The sequence below is a fragment of the Formica exsecta genome, unplaced genomic scaffold (genome assembly GCF_003651465.1).
Source record: "Formica exsecta isolate Colony F162 unplaced genomic scaffold, ASM365146v1 scaffold21, whole genome shotgun sequence".
Taxonomy (NCBI): Eukaryota; Metazoa; Arthropoda; class Insecta; order Hymenoptera; family Formicidae; genus Formica; species Formica exsecta.
This window is the reverse complement of record NW_021849398.1, coordinates 4,265,664-4,286,582: the sequence shown is the minus strand read 5'-3', so window position 1 is coordinate 4,286,582 and position 20,919 is coordinate 4,265,664. Positions and strand designations below refer to the sequence as shown.

Below are 20,919 nucleotides of genomic sequence, written 5' to 3'. Positions count from 1 at the left end.
CCTTAAATAATTGCTTCATTTAATCTAATATAAGTCAAGTTGCTTCATATAAAGGATAAAACAAAATGTGTAGCTTTAGATAATATATAATTCTAGCTATTTGTGCTTTTAGAGCTTCTAGATTTCATCCAACATGGAATCAGAATATATAATAGAGGGCAATGCAAGGATTACTGCAAAAAATATACCAAATTCTATTGCGTCAAGATGCATTTGTTATAGACCGCATTCTAACATTATATGCCATGGCTGTGGATTTTGGACAAGAGGAAGAGTAAGATACTGCTGTCCTCAACATCCAAAGGTCAGCATAATATTGTTTTAACATCTCTTTCTTTTCTTCTTTTTTTGGATTCTTCAATAATTTTTTCAATTTATTGAAGATGAAAACATTATTAAAACAGCAGTATTTTTAACACTTTAATTGTATTTTTTCTATTTTATTTTACAGATTGTTTTCCTCTACGATTATGCTCAATGTCCACGCTGTAAAAGCTATGATTTCATGCTGACAGAGATCTGAAGCTTATAATATAATCTTACTACTAATATTATAATATTTAGTATTTTATATTATTAATATTTAAAAAAACTAATATTTCGACAATAAAACACATTACTAGTATTCTTAATATATTTTGATAGATTCAAATAAGAGCAATTATATTGTGTTAAGAAATCGATTTTGGCTTGTTCATAAAAAACTTAATTTTCTTTTCAACTTTAATATAATATCTTTGAAGGTAAATGGAGGGTACAATTTAAATAAGAAATGAGACTTATTATTTTTAAACATATATGTATATAATATATATATTAACATATATATGTAGTACTTTATCCAATACAAACGAAAAAAAATAAACGACATACAATTGTGTATCAAGAGGCATCTTTGCTTTTTTTCAAATTGTTCTTATGTGTTTGTTAGTTACATTACTTTACGCTGATCAGTCTTAAGCTTTTTTTTTAATACAGAAGCCTGAGAGGAGCCACGCTGCCGTTTTTCGTAAGGGATTCTAGTGCACGCAAGATACTAGTTTCTCAACATAAGATGAATTATCATGAATTATAGAACCATTGTTATGTATCCCTCGGGCTCATACTGTGAGTTTACGGGTTTAGCAAACCCGAGATATCAAAGTTATCCAATATCTAGAGATATAGTCATAATTTTGTTTCGTATCTTTATTTCTATTTTATTTTATTACTTTCATCTTTAATATTCTATTCTATTAAGGTTTCAGCAAAAGTATAAACTGTAAGATAAAAGGAAATAGTACATTAGGTCGTGTATTGGATGAAAGTAGAAAATTTTGTAGAAATTTCTATCCATTCTCGGATCGACTTTTGCGATAAAAAATACATCTCTTCTTTGCAATCGAATTAAGCACCGAAGCTGCATTCATCTTTACTCGTTCTATTCCTCCCTTCGTCGACATTCCAAATATATTGAAACTTGTAAATAGAAATAATGGTATAAATTAAACGTGAAAGTTTATGATTATTTTGTCAATTTGTGCTTTATTAATCATCTTCTTCACGAGCGCCTCCTGATGGAACCTTCGGGCCACCTGCCCTCTTCGCCATAATAATTTGATCTACTTTGAGAACTGTGCACGCTGCACCAACCGCATATTTCATCGCCCATTGCTTCGTCAAATATAGATCCAGGATTCCTGCCTCGACAGTATCGATCAGAGCTGCACCATCACCCTAAAGATATACGATTTATACATAACATATTATTTGAAAACAAAGAAAAAGAATATCATCTATGATTCAAATAATCATCCATAGATGCTAAATCAAATAAGAAAAATCAGACATCCACATATTTGAAACAAACACATTATCTGAAGATGATTATCGAATAAATGAAAATAAGCTTTCCCTCCTTATGGGCTGCGTACAACTTTGATAGAAGCTCGGAAGCGTGAGTACCGCTGCTCTCGGCCAGCGTCTTAGGGAATATCTCCAATGCAGTGGCAAATTTGCGTGCTGCGTATTGTTCCAGGCCAGGAAGCGTGTCCGCATATAACGCCAACTGCGCAGCAAGCTCGAGTTCCGTGGCACCCGCACCCGGGACAAATCGACCATCCTTTGTGATGCCCTTGAAGGTGTTAACACCGTCGTCGATCGCGCGCTCGATATCGTCCATGTAATTCTCGGTGGAACCACGCACGAGCACAGTGCTAACGCGACTTTCCTTTCCATCCAGTTTGAACACCACCACTAAAGTGTCTCCCAATTCCTCTATATGCACCGTATCGGCATATCCCAACTCTTCTTTCGACGGAGGTATCTTTAAAAAAGAAGGTTATTAGTAGTTTTTTCATATTATCTTATTTTAAGTATAAATGTACAGGATGCTAAAAAGCAACAAGTTTATTTGAAGAAAAGATATGATTAAACCAAATAAATTTACCAGTTTTGAGTGCGCGGTGGCGCCGACGGTTTTGCAAAGTCGTCTGATATCAAACTTGCTCGGGATACGAACGGCCATCAGATTGTACTTGTTCATATAGTGCAAGGCCATGTTTCCGAACTTTCCACCTGATACCACTACCTCGGCACCGCTGTCGGCGATCGCTTTGATCTGATTTTCCAGCAGCGATTCCTCGCCGCGCGAGAATTTCAAGAGCTCATCGGCCGTCTTTATCAGTACGGTACCCTTGGTCTCAGTCTGGGTGATATCCACAGCGCAAGTATAAACCGCGATTTTCGCGTTGGTCTTTCTTGTGACTTCTCCCTCTGCATGACGTTTAAACACCATGCCTTGGATCACTTGGGAATTGCTCAAGCCACCTCCGAGTATCTTGCAAACCCGCACATTGTCGACATTAAATGTCGTTTTCTCTGGTAAGATGGAAATGCAAGCTTTGGTAACGAGAGAAGCGAGAATATCCTCGTTTCCATATTGTTTGCTCATAATAGCGGTCCTAATCCCCTTTTTTACTTCTTCTTCAGAATGTACATTTTTCACTTCATGAACAACTAGTGTTGGTAAGATTTCGAGCGCTTTATTCAAGGCATTTTCGTAACCTTCAACAATCTCTGAAGTCGTAATTCCCTATAATTAAAAAAACCAATATAAAATTCTGTTTCTATTAATAATACATTTTCTTCTTATTGATATTAATAATAAATATTTCGTGTACAGGATGAATAAAACTAATAGATTTATATAGCTAGAATATATCGTCAAGTATAAAAATATAAATAAATAAATTTTATTTATATTATATTTATATTTTATTAATACATATATTTTATATATTTATATTAATATATTATATTGATTTATACTAATATTAAAATATAAAAAAACAGATGAAATTGACTTACTAGACGAAGCAATTCTTCTGCAGCGTGAAGCAATGCTCCAGCAAAGATAATAACAAAGTTTGTTCCATCTCCTACTTCAGCTTCCTGCATTTTTGATGCAAAAACCAACAACTTTGCAGCTGGATGCTCCACTTCTAATTCATTGATAATCGTTGCCGCATCATTAGTTACAAACAGTTTTTCAATATGATTAATGATCATCTTATTCATGCCATTAGGACCGTATGCGCTTCTCACAGTATCTGCAAATTGTTTGCAGGCCGTAATGTTTCTGTAGATTGCTTCTTCCAGGCCCGAAAAATACTGAAAATACAAAATAAGAAACTCATTGAAGTATTAGATTAATCATCAAGTACTATCTTTTTATTATTTAACGATTAAATCTGATTTAAGAAAAACAAGAATATATGACATATTTCAAGCATAATTTAAGTCGATTGCATTTTGCGTGCGAGACTCTCTGATTCTCGAATCGGAGATTCTCGGATGTCAAAATGCCTATAAAAGGCAAGAACATGAGTAATCTCTTTGTCGCATATCCTTTCCGGCAACGGGCATCAGTCAACGTGCGACAATCCATTGCATGTACATGATTATTGTGACAAAACGGCACTTACGCGGGCCCCATCCTTAAGCATCTGCGCTACGCCAGGCGCTTTCGGTATGTGCATAGCCATTTTCGAAATGTTAAAAATTGAATCGTCTTTTCACGTGAGACACAACGATATTACGGTCCAAACAAGTCCAAAGCGGAAACGGAACAGGTCAGCCAAGATCTCTCTCGAATATGTCTCCAGCTAGGGGATTTTTACACTGGCAAAAGTTTGTAAAGGCTGGCTTGCGCTACCACAAACGAGTTCATTGAGATGCATTCAGAAATCCTACCCGTATTGGAAAGTAGTGTTTACTCGACCAATTAGAACAAAGAAATCTTTACTCCTTTTGTCCTGATTGGTCAATTTGTAGTGACATAGGAATCTATGTAGAATTCTATGAAGATACATTTAATAGCCAATCAATGCATCGTGTCATGTAATCATTGAGTACTTGTTACGTAGTCGTCTAGTGCGAGATCGCCTTGAGGGATTGGCACACACAGGAAGGAATAAAGTATAAATCTTCAAAAAACTGAAAATAGAATAAAGAACGTGGATAGAAAAAGAGTCAACGTGGCTTTTCGTGACAAAGAAGAGGAATCGAATTGTTGAAACCTAGTTTTGCGATCTACGAAAGTGAGGTTCCAGCATCGAACGTCCAGGTAGCCTTTAAATTTGTGGCTTTATTTTCCCCTTTATTTGCTGTTTGTCACAAACTTGCACAGAGATTCTCTGGTTTCTGTTGCACATATACAGCTGTTATGGACATGGTGATCACGAATTTGCAACAGCAGCGTCTTGTGACGGAGCAGCTGCGCCGCGAGGCCGCTCTGAAGCGGATTACGGTGAGCAAGGCTGTCGAAGATATCATGAAGTACATCACCGAGCACGAACAAGAGGATTGCTTGCTGGTGGGCTTCTCGTCGCAGAAGTCTAATCCCTTTCGTGAGAAAAGCACCTGTATCCTACTTTAAACCTGCATGCTTGAAACGAGAAGAGCAACATGAGTGAGAGAATGTCACATCTGTCTCCCTGTAATTGCATGATGGTTCAATGCAACGATAAAAATATTCACGTTCGTAGGATTTAAGCAATTTTTAAATTATTCTATGATAAATCTAAGATTGTTGGAAGAGTGCGAAATCAAATTTTCTGCCTTAACGTTTGCTATTAAGAGGATGCATTTTATACAAAGTTCTCAAATTATATATAGAATTTTATACTATATAGCTATAAAGGAATTTTCACATGCCTTATTTTCCTATAGTCTGATAAAAACTTATTATAGTAGGTTCGAATAAAACAATATATTTTTATATAATAAAAAGAAATACTATTATACATTCATATATATATACTTAAATTGTCAAAATAATTATGATTAAATACCAAAAATAAAATCTCTCTTTATCTTTCAAACTAGTATTATTATAAGAATTAAAAATAATATAGTAAAATAGTTTGACAATAATTTCAAACAACAGGAAAAGCATATGAAAATTTTATTAAAAAATTATAATGATACTAGTTTTTAATCTGTGCTAAACATAATTTTCATAGTATACATTGTACATCAATTGTGGATCAGGTTCTAAGATGCCTTTTTTAAGTGCCTATATGAAGTTAGTTTAAGATTTGACAATGTAATACGAGTATATATCTCCTATTTTATTAAAAGGAACATGATTCTGATTTATATAACTTTATGTATTACAATATTTTATCAAATAAAATGTAAATCTGTAAAATATATCTAAAAATAACAACATTTTCTCCTTTTTCGTATATTTGCCATGCAGCACTTATTCTATTAAAAAGTTATTCCTTGCCATATATATAAATAAAATAGTTCGTTTTGTAGAAATGTAAAGTCTCTTTTTGGATATATTGTCAATATTATTTTCATTATGGATTATTCTACATAATTATGATGTTCCCTTTTTGCTCTTTTTAGCCCTTTTTGCTTTTGACGGGCCATCGGATTGGCTTATATTAGGATACATGTTTTTAAATACAGGCACTAAATCTGCTGTTTTCTCACGAGTTTTCTTAACTGGAAGTAAAGCATATTTTTTATATAATTTATAAGTAAATTTATATAATTCGATAGAAATTTATTTTTGAAGTAATGATTTCCTTGATCTGTATAAATTTCTTTTCTTGTTTTTGTACATTTTTCTCAGCAATTTCAATTTATTAGCACACATACAATATTAATATTACTTACACGACTGCTCAATCGAATCAGATGGTGGAGGACCAGGTTCTTTATCCAGAGCTAATTTCTCTACTATTTGTATTTGACATTCCAATTTGTAGGATCTAAATTTATAGGGATGGTAATCCATATTGAGCTGATCGATCGTCTTTTTCCACAGTGCCACTTCTTCGTCGGTTACACAGTTCTGAGTATCATAATGATGCAATGCTTCGCTTTTATCTCCTATGTTTCCTAAAGTACGAAATTACATTTTCATTTATATGAAATATCTTAAATCATTGTGTGTTATAAATAATATAATAAGATGTACCTTCATATGCAATTTTTGATAGATAAAAGCCACCCAACTCAGCATTTGGAATCATGTAGCAGAGATTAGTTCGAGTATTCATTCGCAATGTAAACATGCAAATGATCATTTTTCCTTTAGCCGCACATTTATTCAATAAAGCGCTGAAGAACAATAAATTGTCTGCAAAAAAGAAACGGAAAATATTATTTTTATAGTAAATAAATATTGTATGTTAAGAATTGAATGTATATGAGAACACATCAAGTTTTCATATTTTGTGTTTCACCTTTACGAGTACTATTGTAATCCGCTCTGACGAAATACTTCCGTTTAACGTGATATCTAAAGAGATCGTCAGGTATAGGTTTTGTGCCGATTATCTTGATGCCTGGTGGATGTATATGCTTTATTTGGGAAAGCTCTTTCTGCGTAAAACGCAGTTTTCTGCAACCAATTAACTCCTTAGTTTCCAAGTTAACTTCTTCTGGTATCATAAAGGGTAAATTAAGTTCGTCATTGTCACTATCCTGTAAGACAGGCAAATTAGATAATCTAGTATTAGAAGAATAATAAGATATCAAAGATTTAAAATATTCAATTTATATAATTAATAGAATTTTTCAGATATATGCACCTCATCATTGGAATCTTCACCCTTGTAATACGTCGATCTCGATAAAATTTGATTAGTAGCTTTACTGAGTGGCTTTGTTTGTAAGCATCTACGTTTTCTGTAAAATAATGTTCATAGTTTTATCTATAGAATTATATAATGATAATGTGTGTTAGGAAAGTTAATATTATTTTTGCTAATATAAAGATTTACCTGCCCAGAGTACGAATGACCAAATCAAGTTCCACATCGTCGCATATCTTGAAACATAAACGCGCAATGTTTTTGGAAGGTGCTTTAATCTGTTGCACTAAATCCACGAGTGATGTCATTTTGTAAACATCTACATCCGTCTTTCTTGATAGGATCTCCAAATCTTTGTAAAATTGATCTTGTACCCAATTCTTCCCCAAACCGATCACATACAACTTAATGTCCAAGTCCTTCAAAGATGCTGCTGTCGATCTGATGCGATGTTTTTCGTCATCTGCGAGTTTAGCGGTATGAGAAGTGATCAGAACTATCCTGCGTTTGGTAAGAACTGTTTTTATCTTCAAGAAAATGTCCATTGCGTATGTTAAAGCATCATGAAGTGGATAAGTATCCTTAGATTTCATGCTCTGGTAGCCTTGCATGCCACTTTTAGCTGTGAGAATTATTGAAAATTCATAAAACTGTGGTTGATAATATTAAAATAAACTATGTTTATTGCTTGGCTGTAATTATTCTTACTTAGTTTTCTGACTCGTTGTAAATCATCCAAGGTAACAACTCGTAGTTCTTGTATATTTTGAATGTGTTTCCATCCTGAGTTTGTGTCGCTTTCTTCAGTACCAAATAATACTACACCCATCCAATCTTGCATACTCCATGCTAATTTCTGCCGAAGAATTTGTTTATATAGCTGAAAGAATTATGGTTAATGACAATCAAATCTTTATATGCGAGTTTTATTAATCAAAATAATGTACAGTATATTTAACCTTGAAAAACTTTTGAATGTGGCTGAGTTTGGTCTCTGGATCTACTTCAAACATTCTGTGTGTCGCATCGACAAGGAATAAAGTAGCTTCTCTTACTCCATACCATTGACTTGCTTGCAAATCTTCTTCCTCATCCATATTAGAATCTTGTACATTGAGTGCCATTTCTGTTATCATACAGTTTAATTTTCTACTATTATTATCCAGTTATCACTCAAATAATATGCTTGATAAATATTTAAGAAAATGGAAAATATTTATAAAATTGATTGCAATATATATATATGTTTAAAAAAATAATTTTAACATACTATTTTAGACATAAAGAACTACTGTAAAATATTTTCATGAAAACACAATAAATACACACACATTATACATATGATATATCACTTTGTATTGTAACTACCGGCATTTTAGAGATTCAAGAATTAAACGAAAAATATGATAAAGTATAACCTATTTCTGAAAAAATTAAAGATTACCGATATTGTAAAGAATTTTGCTCTCTCTCTCTCTCTCGTTTTGATTATATGTCTATAAAGATAAAGACAAAATTTTTATCTTTTTCTATTCAACTAATGCGCATTTAGAATGACGGTTACTGTGAATGAAGGATTGACGTAAGAGTATTGTCACCTACGAGAGTGGGCCCGGAGGTAATTGAAGTATGTTGACATTACCGACCGTTTGTCTGCATCGTAGATAATTACACGAATTATTTAATTCATACAGTTAGTTCATTCGGTTATTGATTTATTATCGAAAACACGGACGAGATATAATTAAAGATCGATGGTCTTATGGGATTTATTAGCATATTACTGAAAAAAAAATTCGCTACGCGCTACTGTAGGTAAGTAAATCTTTGTCGATAATAAAACATCAGTAATTTTACAATAAAATGTTTATTTTGTTGTTCTTGAAGCAATTACATAAAAGATCTATACGTTTTTGATAATAAAACAATAACTGGATGAACTAAGATAAGACGCAGCGAGTTTTCCTTTCAGTCACACTAAATCCCATAATCCATAAGATCACCGGTCTTTGATATCTTGTCGGTGGCATTGTGTTTACTAAATATCCGTTTATTACTTATTGAAGAAAAATAATTAATGGTGCAACTATTGCGATGTTTCGTAAAGTAAGTACTGTAACCACGTGCGAATAAAATGTAAAATCATTTCAAATCAAAGCACCTAAATATTAATTCGCATGTGCTCTATTTTTAGGTTATCTTGGGAGTACGCGGTCAGATCAGTCAATTAAACAATATACGATTTTTATCGCAAGAAATAAATGAAAGCACAAAAATAGAGAAGAGTAAGTATACAATTACGTCAGAGAGAATTATTTGACAGATATTGAGATGCATAGGTGTCTGTACATTCTATTATATATATCATCTCTATGGCATTATAAAGATATTTATTAACAAATGTGATTTCTATCTCTCTCCTCCTCCTCTTACAAACAAAATATAGAAATTATTGTACATTGACACTGTTTCTAAGAGCAAATTTTCTTGTTTTATTTATAGCTGTAAATAATGTAGTTTTACTTGGAAGAGTCGGCGCAGAGCCACAGAAACGTGGAAGCACCGAACATCCAGTTATAATATTCTCTCTTGCAACACATACAAATTATAAATATGGAACAGGTAATACAATCGACATATAACTCTAGAAATAAAGAATATTATGTAATAATAATTATATTGTTTATCTATTTTTTTCTAGGTGATTTTATGCAAAGAACAGAATGGCATAAGATATGTGTCTTTAAGCCTAGTTTGAGGGATGCTGTATATAATTATTTAAGAAAGGGCCAGCGAGTAATGATAAATGGTAGGATAAGTTACAGTGAATTTAAAGATGAAGAAGGAAATTCACGTCCCAGTACAGCTATCATAGCAGATGATGTAATATTCTTCCAATAAGGAGCCTTTTATATACAAATATATATTGTATTTTTTTTCAATAATATTGATCTAAAAATGTACATTTCCTTTTTTTTTATCTAGCAATCTACATCATATTCCTTTAATTAGATAATAGAAATATGACCTATGCTTGCATAATTTCATAAATTAGAAGCATCAAATATTTTGAAATTAATTACTGTCGATGCACACAAAAAAATTCCCCCAATAATTACTTTTATTAAAAACGACATTTATGAAAATTAATGAAGATTTCAAAGTATTGAAGTCCAAATGATAAATTTTAAATAAATTATATATATAATAATTTTAAATATTGATATAATGATTTTAAATATATTGTTCATGAAAAGAGTTTTTGTTAGCACGTTGTATTTTGGATTAGAGAGAGAGAGAGAGTTATAAGAAAATAGTACACACATATTCTTAATAACTAAATAAGTCTATATTTACAACATTCATCATTTCATATGTACTTTTCGTATAACAATTTATATAATAAAACAGCCCTAATCTCTAGGATTTTACATGTTTCATTTTATACACGCGAAACGATATATAAACTTTTCCAACCTTAGATACATCTTAGAGACGCATTGCTTTGCATTATAGTATTATCTGTCTTCATATATGCTGTTATATAACGTATATATATATATATATTTATTCATTTATACATAAACTGCCACTTTTTTCTCTGACAATTTGTCCACATGAAAATTATTTACACGACTGTAAACAAAAATGATGTACATATATATCTGTCTCTTATCTCGATAACATCACGCAGTTCCTCTAGATAGACGATTTGTCTAGAGTCTAGATGTACTCGATGCACATGCGTTTCATCTAAATAATAATACCTATTTAACTATGCAATGCTTTTTTTGCGTTATGTAATGTAGAGATCACAGTATACAAGAAGCCAAATATATTTCTTAATATGTCATTTATTCATACATTTGACGAAACTCATTTTCTCTCTTTCTCTCTGTTGCACTCATACTTCAATTCTCTCATACTTTCTCAGTTTTATATTCTCAAGTGCAAAAATACAATCAGTAATTTTTTTAAAACTTGTTTTCTCTAATTGTGTACGTGTCTCGTTTTCTCCGCGCGCTTCTTTCTCGCGATTTATTTCGCAGACAATCCTTGAATAAAGAGTCGTGGAATGTGAAGCCACAATCGCACCGGCAACAAACATAGAAATTTCGAATATAAATTTTGATAGTAAAATATATATATGTATATATACTTTTTTCTATAGATAAATTTATATATTCTAACTCTGGCCCCGAATTTCCATAAAATTCTTTCGCTATTCTTCTAATATTCGTCTTTTATCTTTCTTCTATTCGCATTTACAATTCATTAGTTCAATTCATTAATTCATGTACATCTACAATACATAATCGATTATACGGCACTCGGTTACAATGCGTTTATTTCATATAACGCGATCGAGCGCGAGCGATACAATACTTGGTTCCAAAATTGTGATATACCGAGTTTTTTTTCTTTTTTTTTTTTGAACGATCCATTAAATACATATAACTAAATATCGTCCACTTATTAAACGGCAAATATTCTTGGCACAAATACGTCAAAGTAACGGAAAACCGTTTCAGTGCACAAGAGCTTGAGAAAATCCAGTTAAATATCTCTCTTCTAGGACTCGCTTTATAGAGTCGATATACATAAAAAATCTTATTGAACTGCCGTGGAAAGATTTTGTCAAGCTCTTTATACTCTTCGGAAACTTCATGGAAACGTTTGTAACGTAACTTTTCTGTGATGAATTTACACGAACGTCTCAAATCAGGTAGTCTCTCTCTCTCTTTGGGATCGACCTTATTCGCGGACTAAGTTTCACCAAAAATAAAGTCACATCACAGAACACATGCTTAAAATTAAGAAAAGAAAAAGAGAGACGTTAAAGAAAGGAAAGACCTGGTAACAGTTCTCCCTCTGGCATTCTTTGTACATTGAATCATTGTATGTATGCTGTTAAGCGCATCTAAGTCCGTACACATCTCGTCGTTGTAAAAGCGGAAAGGAAATTGCCCAACAATTCGCATGGGTGGTTCGCCCAGTTACGAGGGAAGCGAAAAAGGAGGATAGGGCGGAATATCCGCAAAGATTCAGCTTCAGAGATCGAAGCGTCTATCATTATCTCCGGTGCACAACGATTCAACGCGAATCCGTGTGAGGACGGAAGGCGAATTTCGTTATCCGATTTGCACCGTTAGAGATGGTATTGCCAAAACGTGCTCTCTTCCCGCGCTCCTTATCACATTCGTACATGACGTCATGACGAAAATGGAGAGTATTCTTGTGTGATTGCAACTTTAACCTGTCCTCGACAGACAAAGAAAAGCACAGAAAATCTAATTTCTTGATTCCTCAAGAATTATCTTTGGAACGTCAATGTCTCTGTGAATTGGATAAACGAGAAAAATCGCTCGTCTTCCTCTATTCTGACGGATATTCTCTAGAAAGTCTCGTACATTCGAATCGTCGTGTTTCCAGAGTCCTTTAACTTAATCGCGATTGCATTTGACAAAATTCCGAATCATTCTCGTACTTCTCTCCATCAATCACCACTAATTATCTCGATTAGATCTCATTATTATCTTGTCCTTCTAAACCTTGTCAACGAGTTATGCTTTTCGGATTCCATCTGTTCTCTGCCGTCTTGAAGACTTTCGCGTCTTCGTGCGGATATCTCCTTCTTATCAACAAATCGATGAACCGGACAGAGTGGATGCTCACTCAATCTTCAATTTCATCCTGCAATCTGTCGATCAGTTGTCGATATGGAACCTTTGTTACATAGAGTTCGTTTCACCGCCGGCTCTCAGTCTGCCGCGGCGCGATTAACGATTACGCGTGATCATAGCTTTCCTGCCATCGCTAGGTCCCGCGTCACTTCCTCTCTTCCGGCTCCTGATTGGTCTTAACGAGGTTGTACGCATGACTTCTGTACTTGGCAGGTGGATCGTGCAGTGGCAAGGGCTGTTGCTGTTGCTGCTCACTCGATGGCTGGTTCATACTGGACATCGAGAGATCCGTCGGCATGTCCGCTTCCGGTTCCGTTTCGGGACTCCCGGAGAGAGCCCCTTCTTCCTCCGGTTCCGATTTTATTCGCATTTGATGGCGCAGCGACGATATGTTCTTGATGTTTTTCAACTCGACTGAGTTACGCAGAAATCTACAAAGAACAAAGACAATCGCAATTTTTTATCCGAGAACAAAACAATTTTGATGTATTCTAAATACGAAATTTATTTGTAAACTTATTATTGTAATAGTAGCAAGGATAAATTTTGATATTTTTATTTTGTTAAACCCGATTCAAAATTAGTGAATCGTCACATGTATTACTAACATGCGTGATTCTGTCGCAATTATTTTACATATAATAGTGCTTAATTATTTATTATTATAATAAATACTCACTGATAACAGTGTCGTTCGCCTTGAACCTTTCTAAGTATGTTCACGCGATAGTAATAACGTAGAGCTCTGCTCATCTTATCATAATTCATAGAAAGATGATTTTTTTGGATGCCCCAAAGTCGTGCCAGACCGGGAGGATCGACGATTTTGAAAACGCCGGTGTCCCGACTCTTCCACGCAATGAAATTGTGGTACCGTTGCTGGGGGTCATTCAGCAATTGCTGAAGAAAGTCCCAGAGCAGTCTTCCATCTAAACAGAACGGCAGAAATTGCTACAATGTAAATAAGTCATGAGAAGGTAAAAGCAACATGGCACTTTTCGAGATTTTATATTTAATAAAGTGTTTGCCAATATATCAATTAACATGCGCGCACGTACACACGATTCAAATAGGTGATTCAAAAATTTCTGAAATGTGTCTAAAAAATATTTAAAAAAATGACATTTTTTACATGTTTTTACGACGTTTACATTGTCCGAAAAGCGACGACTATCTTACGCTAATACAAGCTGAAAAATCACGAATACTAACTGGTGTTGGGTTCCGACGAGTCACTGGGGAAGAACTCTCTGGCCGCATTGGCGGTAGTCGATCGAAAAGCGCCGGGTGTCAAAGGCATTAATTGCGACGGTAACGTCGGACTCGGCTGATCTTTGACACTCACTTCGCTAAGCCTCTGCGCCGTTAAGGCGGTCGGCGTGGGCGGTGGGCTACTGTTACCGCTTGATACCTGGTGATTGTTGTCCTCGTCCGAGTCGCTCTTGTAGATCTGCGTCTGATTCGCGTCGGTCGCGTGGCTGGGCGAGCCCGATTGACTGTCCACGGACGGCGCCGGCGACAACGTCACCGAGTTAGCTGACATCAGAGAGGCAATATTCTGAGCGTATGGCGTCGTCTCCGTCCATGTGGGTGTGGGCGGGTGCGAAAGCGGACTCAGCGGATACGCGGACGGCCTGGTCGGTGTCACCGGGCTGCTTGGCAGACACCTCTGCAACTGGCTGTAGTCGCGCACCAGCATGCTAAGCACGTTGTGCAGCACGTCACCGGCGCTTGGACACCTCTCGCCCATATCGGCCTTCGTCAACAGGCACAGCGCCTTGCCATTCATCTGGAACACATCCATGTCGAATGGCGGCAGGTCGAATTCCTGCTCGGCCCATCGCAGAAACGCCGCTACGTCTTCCCGCGACCACAGTCTAGGATCGGACACTGAAAGGAGAGAAGATGCTATAAGTCGCCTTGTAACCGCAATGTAACATCGTATATATATTTTTATAATCAATTCGCTCATTCCTTTAACGAAAAGTCACGTGCGTATCGATGTTAATATATAAATTATGTAAATTGATCTCAAAAAAATCAAAATAATGTCACACAAAAATTCTATCTGTGATTGAAAATCTCGTCACAAAATAAAACATTAATTTTATAAGCTTGCAAAGAGAACGTTATTCATTTTGACGACACTTACCTAGACTCGTTGGTAAATGAGTCTTGAAATCTAGGAAGGGACTGGGCGGCGGGTGCGTCGTAGGCGGAAAATTTAGCGAGAACCCATACTGACAATGAGCCCGCCAGAATAGATCCGGATTGAAAGGCAACGATCTACCCGGTGGCAGCCGGGAATCCATTCCGGTCATTCCGCCTGCGGCGGAAGCTACCGGCGATAGCTGAATTGATGACAATAATTTCATAACACGCCCTCACTACCGGCGGCTTCTGCAACAGAAGAAATGATCGGATTTATTAATTAATAGATTCGACTTAGGAAAATTGAGTAATTTAAGTAAACCTCGTAATAAATTTAAAAAAAAACCGGTTATATAATATAAACGCATTTTTATCTAATTAGCTGAGCTATTTCAATATCATCTGTACATCACCCGTTTCTCGTAAAAGTTATAATCATGACTTAATTAAATTCTAAATGCTGCAACGTCATGGTTTGATTCGCTTACGTATTTATTACGTATATATATATATATATATATACGTAATAAATACGTAAAATAGGGAAAATACAGAATTATTTTGGCGCTAAAGGCACGCAAGAAAGTGATCTCTCTATATTTAATCGCGAGGAGACATGACATTGACGCAAAGTGTAATCTTCCGTACACGTATATCGTCGAAAATTGATCTCTAACATATATAGCGCTCTGTACCTCGTCTAACGAGCCGGCGACATAACGATCGCTCGCTTTCCCTCGATGTACAATGACGGGAGATAATAGCGCCAGATTACACGCCGGCTTCTTACAACGCGGACATGGACGCGAGCGAGGTCGTGCAGACTCGCGAAGAGAAGTGAGAAGAGTCGCGACGGCGACGAGGTGTCGTCGTCCCTCGTCGTCTTTCCCGACCGGTTCGCAGACTATCGTCGACTATTAGCATAGAATGTGAGGACATAAGAATGAAAGCCGGCAGGAAACGCGGATTTACATAACGTATTTCCATCGACGTCGACGAAGCTATTTCCGTTCCCGACGTCGGCTGGCGAAGATCCGACAGGCTAAGCGAAACTTTACTTGACGACGCGAAACTCTCCGGTCCAAAGAGTTGCGCTGCTCATCTCGAAATCTGTTCGGCTAATTGCTTCCGAAAGTTTAATTCGCTTATAACACCTTAGAATTACGGGGGGTACTCGAAATCTTAGTCAAGAATATTCCTACTGCGAGGGATTTATCGTTAAAATTCAAACTGAGTCGTCCTGCATGTAAAGTTTATATCGGTTAGTAGGTAGAATAAGAGCTACACACCTTGCGGTATAGAATAAAGTTAGCTATACGCGGAAGAGACTGCAAAAACGAATCGTTACGTTCGAGTATGAATAAAAAGAGCTTAATTTGCTATAAAGTAGCGCAGTTTCCTCACCTCGCTAATGACACAATTTATATGATAATCATGTACATATTGATAATCCTTGTTTCACCAATAAATATCAATTATTAACGAGCTGGAGCGATTGCGGTTAATGTCGTGATATAGTATAATTATTTCTTGCACATTAACTCACGATAATACGAAAAAAAAAATAAATAAATTATGATTTGATTTAATGTATCTCTCAATAAGAGGAAATAAAATATTTTGACGTCATCACGTCCGCGCGCGCGTTTATCGAGGCTCTACATAAAACTACATACTAACCACCACTGAAGTATGACATTATTAGATCGATCTACATATTTAGTGTCATCGCTATTTGACTATTTTAATTTCGATCTCATTTTCCGTGCCTTAGAAAAAAACGCGAGACACATGTAAAATATACCTTCATTTTAATCAATCTTTCTTAATTTTTATCTATATCATTTTGTTTACTACATCAGCTCTAATATCATAAATATAAAAATAAAAAGGCGATTATAATTAAATCTTCACCGAAAAAAAAAAATTGTTTCAAATCTTTTCAGGAATAGACCCGAATCGCTATTTGGTTCTTTTTAATTCGGGATTCCGGCATATTTCCAGCAAGAATCTCCTTTATAACGCTAAAAAATAATCGCAAGAAGCTCTCGGCGGCACTCATTCGAGAAGAGAGAGAAAGAAAGAGAGAGAGAGAGAGAGAAGTACCCTGAGGGAAGAAGGCAGAAACCTCGGCATGCGAAGGTCGATGTGCCGTTGTCTCGCACCAGGAAATCCTGGTCGTCTCTTCGGTCTTTCCTCCCCCTCTTTTCCCCTCTTTAAATACCGCGAATGGCCTTATACTCAGGTGCTTCTTTCAGCCGGTGATTTTTGACGCTCGATTAATTAAAACAGCTACTTGAAGCGCGGCATCGAAGAATGAATTCGAGGATCGTCTGCATAACTAAATTTACACCGCGCCTACTTCATAATATTGCTTCTGTGTGCTTTTCAGCGACTATTATCCCGAAATTCTTATGAAAACATCTAAAAGAGGAATGTCTCGATCATCTTTTATAAATAATTAACTTCAAGATTGACTTCAGAGAGAGAGAGAGAGAGAGAAAGAGAGAAACTTGATTGTTAAGTTGTTTAATATCGGAAAAAGAATTTATAAAAAAATGGTCCATAAATATGTAAATCTACGATGTGATCGATTTAGAAAATCGAAGATTTAGGAGATGCCAAAGATACAATTTCGAACTTTTGACGACTGCGATCCCGCTCGAGATCATTTTAATGTATCGTAATGCGTTTTCAAGAAATAAAAAAAGCGATAATTGTACAAGACGTTCCTCTTTTTCTCTCTCTCTCATTTGGATGTAAATTACAATTTTCTTCTTAATAAGAAAACAGAATTCTGTGATCCGTTTCGCATGTTTCTCGCGACGTTTTTTTTTTTTTTTTTCGACGATGAGAAAGAAATAGATTGCTCCGCGAATGACGATGGAAGCAACAGCAAAGTATTACAACCGCAACTCCATTCGCGATTTCCGGTGCGCGATTGAAGGACGGAAACGCGTTCGATCGCGACGAGGTGACATTCCGAGATTTCCGCGTTGTCTATTTTTATACCACATCATTATGTAGGTAGAAAAACGTGTAAGAAAATCTTTTAAAAACTTAGAGTTCCTCTTCTTTATTAGCTCCTTTATTCACCCTTTTTAGTTCCTTCTTCTTTATCTTAATTAATGAAATCAATTCGTGAAGCAAATGACGAACTTCATATTTTATCTTTTTCTCTTCATCTTTTCTAACTTTTTCTTTTTATATCTCTTCTGTGCAAGTTTCTCTTTTTTTCTTTCTCTCTTCTTGTCCTCCATTCTGTTATTTCTATTTTTTATTTATTTATTTTTTCGATCTAATAAACTTCATGATGTAAAGAATGCAATGACCTTGATTATACCATCTTGTTTACGATCGATCTTGCGCCTTTACGGCCGGATTTCCCCACACGAAAAAGCTCTCGGCAGATCATCGTCGCAAATGTGTTTACATTTCGTCGCCAAGCATCGCGTGTTGAATAGCTCGGAACTCGTCGCGTAGAAACGAGCGCGATAATCATTCATGTATAGAGATAGCGTTGTAATTCGATAGTAACTGTCACACTCTCTCTCTCTCTCTCTCTCTCTCTCTCGCCACGTATTTCAAATGGGTCCGTGTCGGCTCGTAAACATTACTAAAAGTAAGCCTTAATTTACTTGACGTTGCGGAAGGCGCAAATTGCCTACGTGGTAAATGAGGAAACAAAAGTCGGAATATTCACATGTGCGAACATAAGTGCCCTAAAGCGTGACATTATACGAGAAAAACATTTTGCGTCCTATCAGCTGTATTAATGTCTCATCTCGAGATATATAAAGATAGAAGTATTAAAACTAACAATGTTAGCATTTAATAATTTCATTATTATGGCGTGATAATATATTTCTCAATCTGAAAATTATACATACAACTACGAGAGATAACTAGAATGTAGAGTTCGAACGTTTCCGAGAAGTGTGTATGTAAATTGAACATTTCACGACATTGTAAATAATGCTATTTAAATGACACACTGCACACTAGACAAATATATATATAATTGAACATTTCACGACATTGTAAATAATGCTATTTAAATGACACACTGCACACTAGACAAATATATACACACACACACACACACACACACACACACACCTTTAGGACTTATTTCTCATGTCTTTAAATTAGCGGCTTTTTCCTGCATTCTCGCGGCATGACGCGATTGAATTTAAATCGAGCTGACCACTAAAATGCATAAGAACATTAACGCAGCATCCCGAAACGCCACAATCTGCCTATAACACGCAATTAACTGACAACGTTAAGATGATTTTATCGAAGAACACGGTCAATGTCGAACATAAAAAAAATTGCATCTGCGTGATTAAACTTTGTCCATCCAGTCGTGTCTCCTTTTGCATCGTCGTCGTCTCTTCGTCGATCGTCGTAGTCTCCTTAATGTCATAGGTTCGTTATGCCTTATCCATATCGGCCCGCTGGCAAGCACACACATTAAACCGGTTGCGTAACCCGCGCACGAGAAAACGACATGTGCAATTTGTTAAGATCAATACGCACACGCACGCACATATATATTCGTCTCGCGATATCTCCCATTTTGCCACAATTGTTGCGCGATTCAAAACGAATGATCTGATGACGACGATGACTGCGACTCTTTCGATGCATGCGCTCCGAAATCTTTGTTTGTGCGCCCAATAAGCGTGATACGCTGGAAAAAACCATACGTAAAAGAAAATTTGAATGTATAATTTAACGCGTCTGTCTGTACAAATGCAGCAAACAATGCACACGTATTTATGGTACAATCGAGTATTAATAAATTAACTTAATAAATATACTTGTTCTCTTTATATCTGTTTACAAGTTATTTATCGAGGGTGCCTCTTATCGATATAGAATCATCGATATCTAACTTATATTTATAACTGCGCACTAAAGTCATTAATTCTTCATAAGTACTTTTTCTAAGCAATACAAAAATGGAAAAAAAAAATATCTACACAAACCATTAATAGAACAAGCGCAGAAATTTCGAAGACGAATAAATGCTGCGATGAGCGTGATGGAACTGTTTCAACAACGCCGAGCGCCAATGATGAGTCGATCGAGCTCGCAAGAAGTCACGGCCTGGAAAGTGTAATCACCTCGGCCGACCATCATCGTCGCGGGCTCCTCGACGGGTCGAGGAGGAAGTAGGTAAATACGCGCATCCGCGCGGCAAAACATATCCGCAGGCACACAAATGGACGCGCAATAACAACGAATTTAACGACGTTTCGCAACGTCGTAACGCGGGAGAAAAAGAAGGTGAATATAGTGAAGGTAATTCGAGGCGAGCTTCGACTCGCCTTGTGTATCGCGCGAAACGATCATGCGCGAAATGACGATTGATGTGCATTAATAATACGATACAGCGCGATAGCGATCGCTCTCGCCGATTACGCGTTAATCGTTCGTCAGAATCACCGGTCGCGTATATATTAGTATATATATATCGATAATTTAGCGCGAACGACGCCGATGTATATGTGTCACGCTCTTGACGCGATTTAATAATCGCCGGCAAAAACTGCTCGGATTAAACGTTTATTCGGAAAACGAGTCTAATTGCGAGCGATGGTTATTGAAGAATAGAAAGGATTTAGATAGCGAACAATAATTCTATGAATACAATATATCGACGCGATTGTCACTTAATAGTGTGACAAATGAATCATACAAGAAATTAGAGTAGCTATCGATGCGATTTAATATTGTATCAATATTTAAAATATATCAATATAAAAAGAATGTATGTTTGTATACTAAAAATCTCATTTTCTTTTTTTTTTTCTTTTCAATTGTTTTCATTTTATTATCGTATTTTATTAGCAATTACGTGGGTGTATGTCACATATAGATGGAATTCGAAAAAAATATTGCATGGCAACATAGCAGCACTTATTCTCTATTTTCAATATATGAATAAAAATAACAGGTATCAAGATATATATATATATATA

At 35.8% G+C, this 20,919-nt stretch overlaps 6 protein-coding genes across 9 annotated transcripts in view; 3 read left to right on the top strand and 3 right to left on the bottom strand.

Moving 5' to 3' along the window:
* The first annotated feature begins 96 nt into the window (after nt 1-96).
* On the top strand, nt 97-1,498 carry LOC115235064 (uncharacterized protein CG13380). Its single transcript, XM_029806606.1, has 2 exons — nt 97-304; nt 452-1,498. The coding sequence occupies exons 1-2, from the start codon at nt 134-136 to the stop codon at nt 521-523; spliced, it is 243 nt and encodes an 80-aa protein (XP_029662466.1). The 5' UTR covers nt 97-133; the 3' UTR covers nt 524-1,498.
* Nucleotides 1,499-1,504: 6 nt separating this feature from the next.
* On the bottom strand, nt 1,505-4,150 carry LOC115235067 (T-complex protein 1 subunit theta). Its single transcript, XM_029806609.1, is given in 5 exon segments — nt 1,505-1,716; nt 1,850-2,305; nt 2,429-3,073; nt 3,349-3,651; nt 3,966-4,150. Coding segments are annotated over 5 exon segments (1,653 nt in total). The 5' UTR covers nt 4,026-4,150; the 3' UTR covers nt 1,505-1,527.
* A 550-nt stretch (nt 4,151-4,700) lies between these two features.
* On the top strand, nt 4,701-5,692 carry LOC115235066 (guanine nucleotide-binding protein subunit gamma-1). Its single transcript, XM_029806608.1, has one exon. It carries the CDS (start codon nt 4,706-4,708, stop codon nt 4,916-4,918), a length of 213 nt encoding a protein of 70 aa, XP_029662468.1. The 5' UTR covers nt 4,701-4,705; the 3' UTR covers nt 4,919-5,692.
* On the bottom strand, nt 5,437-8,806 carry LOC115235059 (ATP-dependent DNA helicase 2 subunit 1-like). Of its 2 annotated transcripts, none has more exons than XM_029806598.1 (9): nt 8,697-8,806; nt 8,054-8,220; nt 7,803-7,974; nt 7,284-7,716; nt 7,092-7,188; nt 6,744-6,984; nt 6,476-6,637; nt 6,172-6,396; nt 5,437-5,997 (listed from the first exon to the last, which is right to left on the bottom strand). In XM_029806598.1, exons 1-9 carry the CDS (start codon nt 8,731-8,733, stop codon nt 5,870-5,872), a joined length of 1,662 nt encoding a protein of 553 aa, XP_029662458.1. In that variant the 5' UTR covers nt 8,734-8,806; the 3' UTR covers nt 5,437-5,869. The 2 variants fall into 2 exon arrangements, with proteins under 2 accessions (XP_029662458.1, XP_029662459.1); XM_029806599.1 differs by lacking the exon at nt 8,697-8,806 and adding an exon at nt 8,539-8,690.
* LOC115235063 (single-stranded DNA-binding protein, mitochondrial) lies at nt 8,769-10,057 on the top strand. 3 transcript variants are annotated; one of them, XM_029806605.1, is made up of 5 exons: nt 8,769-8,909; nt 9,067-9,200; nt 9,289-9,379; nt 9,597-9,716; nt 9,796-10,057. In XM_029806605.1, exons 2-5 carry the CDS (start codon nt 9,189-9,191, stop codon nt 9,993-9,995), a joined length of 423 nt encoding a protein of 140 aa, XP_029662465.1. In that variant the 5' UTR covers nt 8,769-8,909; nt 9,067-9,188; the 3' UTR covers nt 9,996-10,057. The 3 variants fall into 3 exon arrangements, with proteins under 3 accessions (XP_029662465.1, XP_029662463.1, XP_029662464.1); XM_029806603.1 differs by having other exon boundaries at nt 8,772-8,909; nt 8,982-9,200; XM_029806604.1 differs by lacking the exon at nt 8,769-8,909 and having other exon boundaries at nt 8,963-9,200.
* A 1,306-nt stretch (nt 10,058-11,363) lies between these two features.
* LOC115235061 (ets DNA-binding protein pokkuri) overlaps nt 11,364-20,919 on the bottom strand; it is a 36,442-nt gene continuing 26,886 nt past the window's right edge. Inside the window, exons 2-5 of the mRNA XM_029806600.1 lie at nt 14,931-15,178; nt 13,991-14,668; nt 13,458-13,707; nt 11,364-13,209 (exon numbers count right to left, since the gene is read on the bottom strand). Coding sequence (XP_029662460.1) covers nt 12,924-13,209; nt 13,458-13,707; nt 13,991-14,668; nt 14,931-15,153 — 1,437 coding nt within the window. The 5' untranslated portion in view covers nt 15,154-15,178 and the 3' untranslated portion in view covers nt 11,364-12,923. The remainder of the gene's footprint in view (nt 13,210-13,457; nt 13,708-13,990; nt 14,669-14,930; nt 15,179-20,919) is intronic.

Coding starts and splice junctions, on each gene's coding strand:
- LOC115235064 (XM_029806606.1), top strand. CDS start 134: ATGGAATCAGAATATATAATAGAGGGCAATGCAAGGATTACTGCAAAA. Junction 305..451: donor GCTGTCCTCAACATCCAAAG/GTCAGCATAATA, acceptor TTTATTTTACAG/ATTGTTTTCCTCTACGATTA.
- LOC115235066 (XM_029806608.1), top strand. CDS start 4,706: ATGGACATGGTGATCACGAATTTGCAACAGCAGCGTCTTGTGACGGAG.
- LOC115235059 (XM_029806598.1), bottom strand. CDS start 8,733: ATGTCAACATACTTCAATTACCTCCGGGCCCACTCTC. Junction 7,975..8,053: donor ACATTCAAAAGTTTTTCAAG/GTTAAATATACT, acceptor TAATTCTTTCAG/CTATATAAACAAATTCTTCG. Junction 6,985..7,091: donor GTGAAGATTCCAATGATGAG/GTGCATATATCT, acceptor CCTGTCTTACAG/GATAGTGACAATGACGAACT.
- LOC115235063 (XM_029806605.1), top strand. Junction 9,380..9,596: donor AAGCACAAAAATAGAGAAGA/GTAAGTATACAA, acceptor TTTTATTTATAG/CTGTAAATAATGTAGTTTTA. Junction 9,717..9,795: donor AAATTATAAATATGGAACAG/GTAATACAATCG, acceptor ATTTTTTTCTAG/GTGATTTTATGCAAAGAACA.